This window comes from Drosophila gunungcola (genome assembly GCF_025200985.1).
Source record: "Drosophila gunungcola strain Sukarami chromosome 2R unlocalized genomic scaffold, Dgunungcola_SK_2 000004F, whole genome shotgun sequence".
Classification (NCBI taxonomy): Eukaryota; Metazoa; Arthropoda; class Insecta; order Diptera; family Drosophilidae; genus Drosophila; species Drosophila gunungcola.
Genome location: NW_026453167.1, coordinates 1,330,466 through 1,342,617, shown reverse-complemented (window position 1 = coordinate 1,342,617; position 12,152 = coordinate 1,330,466). Strand labels below are relative to the sequence as shown.

General features: G+C 46.5%; 3 protein-coding genes across 3 annotated transcripts in view; 2 read left to right on the top strand and 1 right to left on the bottom strand.

The window, feature by feature from the left end:
* The window catches only part of LOC128253694 (uncharacterized), a 111,565-nt gene that overhangs the window by 9,326 nt on the left and 90,087 nt on the right, over positions 1-12,152 (top strand). The gene's annotated exons all lie outside the window — the stretch shown is intronic.
* On the bottom strand, positions 4,544-6,211 carry LOC128253673 (alpha-amylase A). Its single transcript, XM_052982272.1, has 2 exons — positions 5,981-6,211; positions 4,544-5,920 (listed from the first exon to the last, which is right to left on the bottom strand). The coding sequence occupies exons 1-2, from the start codon at positions 6,155-6,157 to the stop codon at positions 4,613-4,615; spliced, it is 1,485 nt and encodes a 494-aa protein (XP_052838232.1). The 5' UTR covers positions 6,158-6,211; the 3' UTR covers positions 4,544-4,612.
* Positions 10,444-12,102, top strand: LOC128253674 (alpha-amylase A). Its single transcript, XM_052982273.1, has 2 exons — positions 10,444-10,652; positions 10,713-12,102. The coding sequence occupies exons 1-2, from the start codon at positions 10,476-10,478 to the stop codon at positions 12,018-12,020; spliced, it is 1,485 nt and encodes a 494-aa protein (XP_052838233.1). The 5' UTR covers positions 10,444-10,475; the 3' UTR covers positions 12,021-12,102.

Here is a 12,152-nt window from a genome sequence, read left to right as displayed (position 1 = left end):
TTACACTTTTTCTTTGTCTCTGGTCCTGAAAGTATGCTATACACATTAGTAAATCCTCTCAAAAGTCGGCATACAATAAAAATAAAATAATTAAATCATTTCCGTACTCTCCAGAACCACTGTACGACCGCCTTCGAATTAAGGCAAATCAGAAACTGATTTCCCACATTACATGGCCTGATTATCCGGTCAAACGATGGCAAAAGAAATTATATTGGGAAGGGAAAACTGGCCTGGCAAATTTGTTGCAAGTTCAAAGAGCTGGCCAAAATAATAACAAAAGCAAAAATGCACTAATGAAGTTAAGCAGGACATGGGTGGATGGGTGTTTGTCCCATCTGGCTCCATCTGCAAGTCCTTGGGTGTGTGTGTGGGGTGTATTGGTGTTTGTGCTTGGGATGTGACAAAATTTGCACAAAAGCAATTTGTTAAAAGGGCACAAAAAATAAAACGCGACTCTCTTGACATCTGGCTGCGGGGGTTGAAGAATTTACGAATTTCCCTCCACTTCGAGTTGCTGTCTAAGCAAATTTTGGTCGCTATTTTCCCATCTTCCTTCATATATGAGCTCGCTGTTGGTTTATTATATTATGTCATTTATGTTGGCATGCCGCCATCGCATCCGCTTGTCGTTTACTCAAGGGATAAAGTATGTACTGGGTGTACTATACAGCAAGGATATACCAAGGATAAAGGATAATGCCCGTGTTCCTAACAGGCAGCTTAAGTGTATTAATGTCTGTCAAGTAGTTGTCACAAAAGTGACGTGTATGTAAACGGTTTGACATTTTGATGAGCCAAAAAGTCGCAGAGCTGAAAAATTACAACGAAGCAGCTCTCTTTGCTTTTTCAATATTTCTGGGCCAATGGCTCTCGAGATGCTTTTAATTTTTTGTCTATGCCCCTCACGTAGTTTGTTCCCACACGCTCCACATGTTTTTTAAACTAAATGCATAATTTCGAACAACGCAAACGCAAAAAAGTGTGGAAAAAGGAGAATTTTTTGGCAATAGAATTGTAGAATGCCAGGGGCATAATTTATTTGAATTTGTTTCGGGGCACGTCGCCAGGACTGGGAGGACGTCGAACGAATTTGCCAAGTAATTGCACAAATTATTGCACGTAGGCGGGCAACACATGATGGCTGGCTGATGGCTGGGCGCCACAGATGGCACTGGAAGATATATCCTGCCCTTCCCCACCCCCCTTCATGGTACATTAAATTAACTTGACATATCCCCGGAATACTGGGATACTACAGGCCACAACTGTTGCTAATTTTTGCTTAATATGCCCACACATCCACTGCTCCATTGGATTTGTGCGTATCCAATTCACGCCTCAACGCCAGTTGTTGTCCCCAATCCATCGACTATATCCATCTACATGCGAGTATATTCCTTTATCTCCCCCACAATTGTGTTTCGCATGGCCATCCCATGTAAATGCAGCACAACACTTAGGCACGCATCCAGCACACATCTTCATCCATCCGTCCAACATTTGCCGCCTCGTCTCCGGATTTGCGATTTGCGATTTGCGAATTCGTTTAGTTCTTTTGCTCCGGGTGCTTGAAAAAGTTCAAATTTCAGCTGCGAAATGGCACGTGAAACAATGTGCTCTTGGGGTCGGGAGTTGGGGTAATCGGATGGTTAACAGTGGGTTCGAACTTACCCTTAAAGAAATTTGAATTGTTTAGGTTTTTGCTTAATATATATACATATATTAATCTTTGGCCATGATTAAATTTAAGATCAATATATTTTTTTTTATCTAAAACTTTTATTTTATATAAGTCCAGTGAAAGGTCGATTCGAGTAATAAGATACAAATTAGTTTACAAACTGTATTCCCCAATCATTATTGAAGTACGTTATGGATTAAATATAATTATTATTACTTTTTAATTTAATTTTTTTCAATAATGGATTTTTTTTCCTTGTTTTTTGATCCAAAAAAATTGTATTTCATCCCACTGTGCCGGTTTCGGTGGCACAAATCAAGCAGCGCGAAATATGCCCATGCGAATGTGTGAATTTGCCGACGATGACAACTGATAAAAGATCGAATTGCGCATCTGAATCCCAAGGAGAGTTCCAGGACACGTTCCGCAAAATGGGCATGGGAATGGAGTGCAGTGAAGAGGGAGATGGAGACCCTTAAGACCCCGGGTTAGGCATAATGCCGCCCCGGCATTAGATAAAAAACAAAGGCATGTAATTTTCGGGGCATGGCCTGAAGCCACAGGACGAGGCGAGCAGCGGAAACGGAAACGCTCGATAATCGCACAGAGTGCAGCGTCATATGTGGGTGGGAAAATTGAAGGGGTGGCATTGGGGAGATGGGAGGCTAGCACGTTCAAGTATGAGGTTTCCTCCTGATGCCTGATAATGCGGGGGCGGTGAATCACGTAGGGCTGGGGTAAATACCCACTCTCCCATTGATAAATGCCGTCCGTTAAGTGGCATGTTTTGGGTTAAATGCGGTGTAAAATGTGCCAACCCCCTAACCCCTAATGGCATAATAACCTGGCACTGAAAAAATGCGGAGCCATGTAGGGATTACTAAGCCTGGAAAGTAAAAAATACATTTTATAGGCCAGAGATTTGAATTTGTGCTTATTATAAATTGTTGCATTTTGGCGGTAAACGTCTATGATTGAGCTGAGTAAGCTAGTGGTTTTATTGGTTAAGACTGGAAATTTAAGGGAAAAAGTTTTCAGTGATCTTATATTTAAGGAAATATTATGTTCTTGAGTGTAATCGAAACTGAAAAAGGTAACAGTTTCATCGACAATACCAGTTATCAAGCTCAGGAAACAACAAATTCATTTTATTTGCGGTTACTGTAAAATGTAACTTTTTATAGGATTTTCACAGCGGTATTATATTTTAATATTTATTGTTTAATATTTTTCCGTGAGTGTTGTTTCAGCTATCGAGCCTAGGAATTAAACAATATATAATATTAGATTTGCCAGGGACTCAAACTTGTGGTTAATGTAAAATTTAATTTTTTTTTTGGGAAATCAAGGGTTAGGAGGTACAAGGCGGTCTTATAATTTAATAACATTTTTCCCTGAGTGTAATTGAAATAGGAAGAGGTTACGGTAACGGTAACTCCAGCTGAATGACAGTTTAGTTAGCAGTTGGGACAACAAAACGCAGCTTGAAACCTTGAAACTGTCAGCATGGCATGCTGACGCAAATAAATCGCCCATCGTTGGCGTACCTGACGCGTCAACATATGCTCTGCGAAAACAGCAAATGCAGAGCGTTTCTGGAGGGGATTGGAGGTTGGGAATTGGGGATTGGCTGGAGGAACCGCTCAGGCCGTGTACATACATCTTGCTTACAGGACGCCAAATTGAAATTTAAAACGAGAAAACCAATAAAAAACAAGTTACACAGACGCCACCGACGGGCGGCAATACAAATTGCACTGACGACAGCTGAAAGGCCACCAGGATCCACATCCCCATCCACATCCCCGCCCAGAAATCAGCCAGGAGGCAGCCGAAACCACCCGATCCCAAATGCAATTCGCGCCCGGGACCAGCATACAAATGCCTTCAGCCAAAGGATAATATAATGCACGTTGTTGAAGAATAATGGTCCTGCCAGAAGACAACGTCGCCAACGTCGCAGTCCAAGGGACTAAGCATGTCTGCCATTGCCATCCTCATTCCAAAAATAAGAAGCCAGGATCCAGCATCCAGCATCCAGCATCCAGGATCCAAGGAGCGGACAATAACGATGCCGGCAACGGCAATGACAGGCAATTTTAATAGAATCCGCCGCAGGGTGTGGGGATACGGACTTAACTTGGTGCGTGCCTTGGCCTCTTCTTCCAGGACACGAACATCCCGGACGGCTTCAATTTGCACCACCAGCCTACGAGTCATTCTCAAGTCCCTCTGTATGGTCCAAAGGGGTGCTGCACGGGGAGGATGGGGTCTGATTTATGTATGGCTAAAATCAACAATCAATATTCAAATTCGCACAAAACCTGTTGAAAGCCATCTTCTCTTTTAATATGACATATTCATAATAAAAGTCCAAGTCTTTTCAAGGTTTAGATCCGATGGCTCACCACATTAAAATAAACCAACAATATAAACCTCCAACCTTTTCGAAATTGGATCTATGTTAGAAACGTCATGGTCTTAGACAGCTGCTTTTAAATCACTTTTCTGCAAAGCCATTTTTTGCAAAAATCAATCCAAAATTACAAAACCAACATTTTTACGGAGGCTTTCTCAAATCTTAAACACAAACCTTTTTAAAATTGGATATCTGTAAAAAACAGTCATAAGTTTAACAGTTCTACAAGTTCAAGAAAAACTAATCGCAATCAAATGTTCACATTTAAGCGCAGATAAGTATGTATTGAAACCTCAAGCCATTAAGTTTTCAAAATTATTGTTCTATTAATAAGCTGAGAATTTTCCTACTCGATTCATGAAATCGAATCAATGGTTTTAAAAAGCAGTCGACTATATATGTATATAGGACTGTATCACCCCAAGAGTAAACAACGCTGGTTAATAATCTCGTCACATGTATTTGTTAAAAGTTAGTAATCTTAATGGAGAGAACGGGCTGGACGTTGCTCACAACTTGGAGCCGACGTGGATTGCCAGCACTCCGTCGAGCTCGGAGGTACCGATGTAGATGCTGGCGCGTCCGTCGGATCCCACGGAGACGCTCTTTCCGGTGCAGGAGGAGCCGATCTTGTCGCCCGAGATCACGTCGCAGTAGGTGCCGGCGGGCAGTCCCGTCTGCAGGGAGCTGTTCAGGTCGTAGTTGTCGTTGTTGAAGGCCACGAAGCCCCTGCTGCCGCGGCTGAAGGCGATCTGGTTGCTGCCGTTGTCCCACCAGTTCTGGATGCCGTCGGATCCCACTGCGTTCCTGAAGGCCACCATGCTGTAGATCTGGCGCCAGCGGTGCTCGCACACCCACCCGCCGCCGCAGGAGAGGTCGCTGTTGAAGATGGGCGAGGCGATGTTGTGGCCGTCGGTGGTCGGGGGTCCCTGGTCCGTGTTCGAGAAGGAGAAGGAGGACATCACGCGCGGGGTGCCGAAGGGGTGCGCCAGCATGAAGGCGGAGGCCATCTTGTACTGCTTGGGCACCTTGTGGGTGAGCACGTCGGCGCCTCCGGCTCCATGACCACGCTGGTTGTCGTGGTTGTCAACGAAGACCAGGGAGCGGTCGGAGGCGGCGAAGCCCCAGGCGGTGCCCCAGTTCACCAGGTACCGCAGCTGGTCCTTGCCGCGGAAGACCTTTCCGATGGAGTCCGAGTGGCGGAACTCGGTGATGGCGCCCAGGCCGGTGTACTCCGACTTGCTGATGGCCTCGCCGCCCATGTCGATGACCTCCTGCGCGATGTAGGCCCTGGCTCCCGAGGCGAAGCCGTGGTCCGTGTTCAGGTTCTTGAGGCGGCCGTAGATGGCGCCCAGGTCCGCCGGCCACATGTGCTTGGCGGCGTCCACCCGGAAGCCGGCCACTCCGAGGTCGATGAGGTGGTTCAGGAACTCGGCCACCTTCTCCTGCACGTAGGAGTTGCCCTGGTTGAGGTCGCGCAGGCCGACCAGCTCGCAGTTGCGCACCTGGTTGGCGTCGTTGTAGTTTTTGATGGCGCACGTGGGGTTAAAGTCCAGCGAGGAGTAGGGCACTGCGGGGTAGCTCTTGCTGCTGGGGGTGGCCGTGCTGCCCCCAGTGCCGTAGGTGCCTCCGTCGGCGGCCATGTGGTTGAAGATCACGTCCACGTAGATGCGCACTCCCGCCGAGTTGCAGCGCCTGACCATGCTGGCGAACTGCTCCTCGTTTCCGGAGCGGGTGACCAGCTTGTAGGAGATGGGCTGGTACCGCTCCCACCAGGGGCGGGTGTCCTTCACGGCGTTCTCGTTAACGGGGGATACCTGTTAGGGGATGTCTCTCATTCAGGAGTCCTTTCAGGGGGAAACTAGTGCCACACTCACCTGCACTCCGGCAAAGCCATTGGGACCCAGGAAGTTCTCGCACTCGGCGGCGATGTCGTCCCACTTCCACTCGAAGAGGTGCACCATGCCACTGCGCCCGGAGGCGTAGTTGGGGTCGAACTGGCCATTGGCCACCGCCAGAAGGACGAGGCACGCAAGACTCTTTAGCAGGAACATGCTGGTTGTTGGTGGAAGCGTACTTTCACTCTGATTGGAAGTCCCTCCACGGAGCTCTTTATATAGTGGATGTTGACTCCACTGCTGCTAATTCTTGGTGAGTGATTTGTGACTGCGTGAGATCTAATCGCCCCCTTAGGGGCTCTTTTTTAAGAATGCGACGCGATTCGCGATTAGTTTGCCTTATCGACATTTCGGTCAGACGGGTAGACAGGAGCTGGTTTTTCGCAGATGATTAGTTAGCAGGCTTATTTTGTTTATTTCTCTATCAAGCATTCATTGGACAATGGATTCCTCTGATATCAGGGGGGTTGGCGATTTATTGGCCTCTTGACTTTCAGGCTGCTGAAAGCGTGTCCACTGTGAACTATGAATTTTGAATTTTATAAATTATTGCATATTATCTGAAAATACGTAATAACTGAGTCCAACTTTGAGCTTTATTAATAACGATGCGCTCAAATATTTCACTGGAACTATGAGAACGTAATTGTTCAACATCTTTTACATTAGATGTATAAATATTGATATACTAATAGGAAGTTTTACAGCAACAAAGAATATATATAAAAATATTTGTTCTAGATTTTTCATTGCCATAAAAGGCCATAGACTTCATACAGTTGTATAGAAATAAAACGAAAAAGTATAGGTTATATTATTTAGAATTTAATTAATACTTCTACTTTAACAGTGTCTGTTGTCTTCCAAACTAAAATTTTTTTTTTGTGTGTAGTTAAGTAATAATTTTCCGTAATTTACAATTTCTAATGTTTTTTGTTTTAATTCTTTAGCTTACGTCTGATTTACTTAACCAATTAAATTTTTAAACTTGAGCCATTTCTTAGTCGCTTTAACCAAGTATCTCACCGTGTTCGACCCGAAATCAGGCTCCAACGCTCGTAACTCACGCAGGAATACGTGACTTTTGGCCTTGACTGGCGGCCACTTGATCCTCCGGATTCTGGACTATGGACTTTGGACTCTGGAGTGTGAAGTGTGGAGTGGCGGAATGCCAACACGTGCAGTAGGACGCATTAATTGGCGACTGCTGCTCAACTTATCTCCGTCTATGCAGGACCTCTTCTCTTTTAACTTTGCATGCTCACACTTCCTTCCTGTCGCAGTGCCAAATGAAATAAGGAAAATAGGAAGCCAAAAAAAAAGAGAAGGCAAAGTGCAACACATGGAGCTAGTCAGACTCCTTGGGGGCGCTTCCTGTTGATCCTTGAGCATAGAGCACAGAGCATAGAGCACGGAGGAAGGTAGAGAAGCGTCCTGCCATGCCGGATGTCTCTGGGTAATTTAGATAGCTGCAGTTCTTGTTGCCGCCGCTCAAAGTTGCATAATGTCACTTTGAAAGTGTCGCAGGGCAAAGGACATGCGAGCAGCACCCGCAGGACATGCAGACATCTTAAAGCTGCGATAAGCCAGCAACGATTTTTATGAAATTCCTAAGACTGCAGCAGTCTCAGCTCCCTGTTTGCTTACACATCCCCCTGTCTTTGCTGTTTTTCCTGTTTTTCATGTTTTTTCGCTTTTGGCTCTTAGGCAACATCCTTTTTTAATGTGACTGTGTATGCCCGAAGGATTTGTGCGTAATGAAAAACTGTCACGAAGGGCGAAGGATGAGCCTAAGCCATTTCGCAGGTATGTGTGCCGAGGAATTGAAAAGCGCTGGCCGAGTATTCGCAGTCGGAGGAGCATTAAAATGGCAAATTTGCGAGCAGGACTAGGGCCAGGACATTTATGGCCGACAGACGGCAACGTCAGGGACATAAAAGCGGCGACGCCTGCGTGATAAGCGCATAAATCAGCCAAAGACGAAGGTATCCCGTCCCCCCAAAGCCAATAGCTTAACCCGAGACCAAGTAACCACCCATGTAGACACTTTTTAATATAGGCTGAATCCCATCTGGGGGTGGGGTTTATGTGGGCAATTCATTGCCCAGTTAATTGTGGATTCATTTGGCCTAAGACGGCAGGGAGGAAGAGAAGAAATCCACGAGCTTATAAGTGGTCTGTTCCGAATTGCTAGAGATTAACGCATTTTAGAAACTAGCATCTTGCAAGTAGTATAATTAATTCGAATGATTTTTTAATCTTTCTTAAATATTTTATTTTGTTATATAAAAATAAATCACACACATTCACCCAATTTAAAAAATTATTATTATTATTATACTCTTGAAAACTTGACCTTTAGATTGTTGAACATGGCACTGCCTTTAAGTTAAATGTTTTTAATAAAAAAAAATGTTTTTAAAGAGTGGACTGCGACTTCTTAAGCTTTGTTCAAATCGACTTTTTTTTGAAGTTCTAGCCACAATACATGTTTTGTGTTTAGTAAACGGACAATTCAACAATTTGCATATAACTTCAAAAAATAATCCTTTACACTTAAACCAAGTCCATTTTTAAACCAATTATGTACGAAGTATAAGGTTATATAGAACTATTTGTAGGATTTAAACACACTAGTTGCTTTACACAAAGTGTTTTACGTGCCTTTTTGTTTAAATACTTTTTTTTTCATGTTTGAAACAGGTACTGCTTTATGAAGACTGAGCTACCCCTTGGAGATGTTTGTCTGTCGTTGCAATTTAAGATCCCTTCGTACAGCAGCAATCACAAAACCCGATGAATTATATGTGCCATAACCGAAACGCGAGCGGAATCCGTGATACCCAAAGGACAACAACGAAGGACATTTTACCAAGCTCATTGCTTATGCTCGAACACGGAGCAAATTCAAATTACAAATTATGTTTTCGTCATTGACCCGAGCTTTACGAGTGTTCCCGCCCCCCTTAAGTTCCGCCTTATACCTATCCTCATCCGCATCCGCATCGGATGGTCAATGTCCGCGCGGTGTCAACTATTTAGTTTCCGGTTTTAACTTGCGCCATAAAGCGGGCGTTATGTGTCCGCTTTTATGGCTTCTAGCGACGTACCGGCTTCATTGTTTCTTAATAATCCGACGAGCGTCTTCGGAGTGCACACGTCCTCGCATTAAGGATGTTTATGGGCCAGACACTGTTTCCACTGGGGGAGTGCTGAGGAGTGGTGACCCCAAAACAGGGGGTGGTGACCCCTACCCAACCCCGCCTAGCTGCATGCCACACACATTCTCTCGCCGCGTTGCAGTCATAAATGCGCTTAATTGGCAATTTTTGTGTAAGCGTGTTGAAATTTTTACACCCCACCCGAACCGACCGAAAAGTTGCAGTCATAAATAGGAAATATGTTCGTGGAGTACCGGAGTGCTCCGGTTGCTTTTATGGGTCATGCATGAATTTGCCGGGATTTATACGCGGGCTACATGACCTGGATTCTTATGGCCCACAACCAATGCCATTTCCTCGGCTAATCAAAAGATATTTCGGCAGCCGCAATAAATGAATTTGCCTCGACCACAAACGGACATTATCTTTTAACACTTGGTACGATTTATTTTATATTTAACAAAAATCTAGCAACCTAGATAAGCCAATCATAAATTGAAATAATAAAAGGTATTTACCAATTCACAAATATATTTAATAGAAATTTGAATTTTAGTCCTAACGACTACAAGAAATGTACATTTAAAATAAACGTATATTTACAAAGTATATCCATATATATTTAAATAAATTCTATCTGGAAAACAATAACAGTCGAAGGCTAGTTCTATGTCCCCTATGTTAGCCTTAGTTTTATAAACTATACCAGCATTTACAATTAACAAAAAAATAAATAAAAAATATATTTAACAATTAGATAATTATAATTGAAACCAGATTTATGCATTATCGACAGTAAAAAATATATGATACTTTTGCATTTGGGTGTTTAAATAGTTAGGTCAAACTATACCCCAATTTGGCGATCTGGAATTAAGATCTCAAAGAAAACCAAATGCAAACTTGCTATCCAGAGCGGTATAGCGCATTTGCTTTCCATCACAAGATTGCTTTTGGTTTTCTTTAAGGAATCTGACTACTAGGGTCAAAGGTCACTCTGGACATACTTCCAGTGGCACGGAAGTTAAGTGGCCCATAAATCCCCAATTGAGGCAGATATAGCCAGAATGGACAGTCCCGATGTTTACCCAATACAACGTTATTATAATAAGCCCCCAGTCAATAGGTCTTTCAATAATGCTGATAAGATTTTTTAATCAAGTCTTAATCAGCGCAGTGCACGAGAACGTAGTGCCTTGGGGGGCGATAAGATCTCCTCCAGTTACAAATCACTATACTATTCGCCCGTATATAAAGAGCTCCATGGAGGGACTTCCAATCAGAGTGAAAGTACGCTTCCACCAACAACCAGCATGTTCCTGCTAAAGAGTCTTGCGTGCCTCGTCCTTCTGGCGGTGGCCAATGGGCAGTTCGACCCCAACTACGCCTCCGGGCGCAGTGGCATGGTGCACCTCTTCGAGTGGAAGTGGGACGACATCGCCGCCGAGTGCGAGAACTTCCTGGGTCCCAATGGCTTTGCCGGAGTGCAGGTGAGTGTGGCACTAGTTTCCCCCTGAAAGGACTCCTGAATGAGAGACATCCCCTAACAGGTATCCCCCGTTAACGAGAACGCCGTGAAGGACACCCGCCCCTGGTGGGAGCGGTACCAGCCCATCTCCTACAAGCTGGTCACCCGCTCCGGAAACGAGGAGCAGTTCGCCAGCATGGTCAGGCGCTGCAACTCGGCGGGAGTGCGCATCTACGTGGACGTGATCTTCAACCACATGGCCGCCGACGGAGGCACCTACGGCACTGGGGGCAGCACAGCCACCCCCAGCAGCAAGAGCTACCCCGCAGTGCCCTACTCCTCGCTGGACTTTAACCCCACGTGCGCCATCAAAAACTACAACGACGCCAACCAGGTGCGCAACTGCGAGCTGGTCGGCCTGCGCGACCTCAACCAGGGCAACTCCTACGTGCAGGAGAAGGTGGCCGAGTTCCTGAACCACCTCATCGACCTCGGAGTGGCCGGCTTCCGGGTGGACGCCGCCAAGCACATGTGGCCGGCGGACCTGGGCGCCATCTACGGCCGCCTCAAGAACCTGAACACGGACCACGGCTTCGCCTCGGGAGCCAGGGCCTACATCGCGCAGGAGGTCATCGACATGGGCGGCGAGGCCATCAGCAAGTCGGAGTACACCGGCCTGGGCGCCATCACCGAGTTCCGCCACTCGGACTCCATCGGAAAGGTCTTCCGCGGCAAGGACCAGCTGCGGTACCTGGTGAACTGGGGCACCGCCTGGGGCTTCGCCGCCTCCGACCGCTCCCTGGTCTTCGTTGACAACCACGACAACCAGCGTGGTCATGGAGCCGGAGGCGCCGACGTGCTCACCCACAAGGTGCCCAAGCAGTACAAGATGGCCTCCGCCTTCATGCTGGCGCACCCCTTCGGCACCCCGCGCGTGATGTCCTCCTTCTCCTTCTCGAACACGGACCAGGGACCCCCGACCACCGACGGCCACAACATCGCCTCGCCCATCTTCAACAGCGACCTCTCCTGCGGCGGCGGGTGGGTGTGCGAGCACCGCTGGCGCCAGATCTACAGCATGGTGGCCTTCAGGAACGCAGTGGGATCCGACGGCATCCAGAACTGGTGGGACAACGGCAGCAACCAGATCGCCTTCAGCCGCGGCAGCAGGGGCTTCGTGGCCTTCAACAACGACAACTACGACCTGAACAGCTCCCTGCAGACGGGACTGCCCGCCGGCACCTACTGCGACGTGATCTCGGGCGACAAGATCGGCTCCTCCTGCACCGGAAAGAGCGTCTCCGTGGGATCCGACGGACGCGCCAGCATCTACATCGGTACCTCCGAGCTCGACGGAGTGCTGGCAATCCACGTCGGCTCCAAGTTGTGAGCAACTGGGCCAGGGATTGAAGCGCAGCCCGATGACTCCATTAGACACTAGTTTTACAAAATATATGTGACGAGATTATTAATACGCTTTGTTTACTCTTGTGGTGATACGGTGCTATATATGTTGACTCCT

Bases quoted from the DNA above. Each gene is read 5' to 3' on its own strand.
- LOC128253673 (XM_052982272.1), bottom strand. From the start codon at position 6,157: ATGTTCCTGCTAAAGAGTCTTGCGTGCCTCGTCCTTCTGGCGGTGGCC. The intron at 5,921-5,980 runs GTGAGTGTGGCA...ATCCCCTAACAG, and splicing joins ATGGCTTTGCCGGAGTGCAG to GTATCCCCCGTTAACGAGAA.
- LOC128253674 (XM_052982273.1), top strand. From the start codon at position 10,476: ATGTTCCTGCTAAAGAGTCTTGCGTGCCTCGTCCTTCTGGCGGTGGCC. The intron at 10,653-10,712 runs GTGAGTGTGGCA...ATCCCCTAACAG, and splicing joins ATGGCTTTGCCGGAGTGCAG to GTATCCCCCGTTAACGAGAA.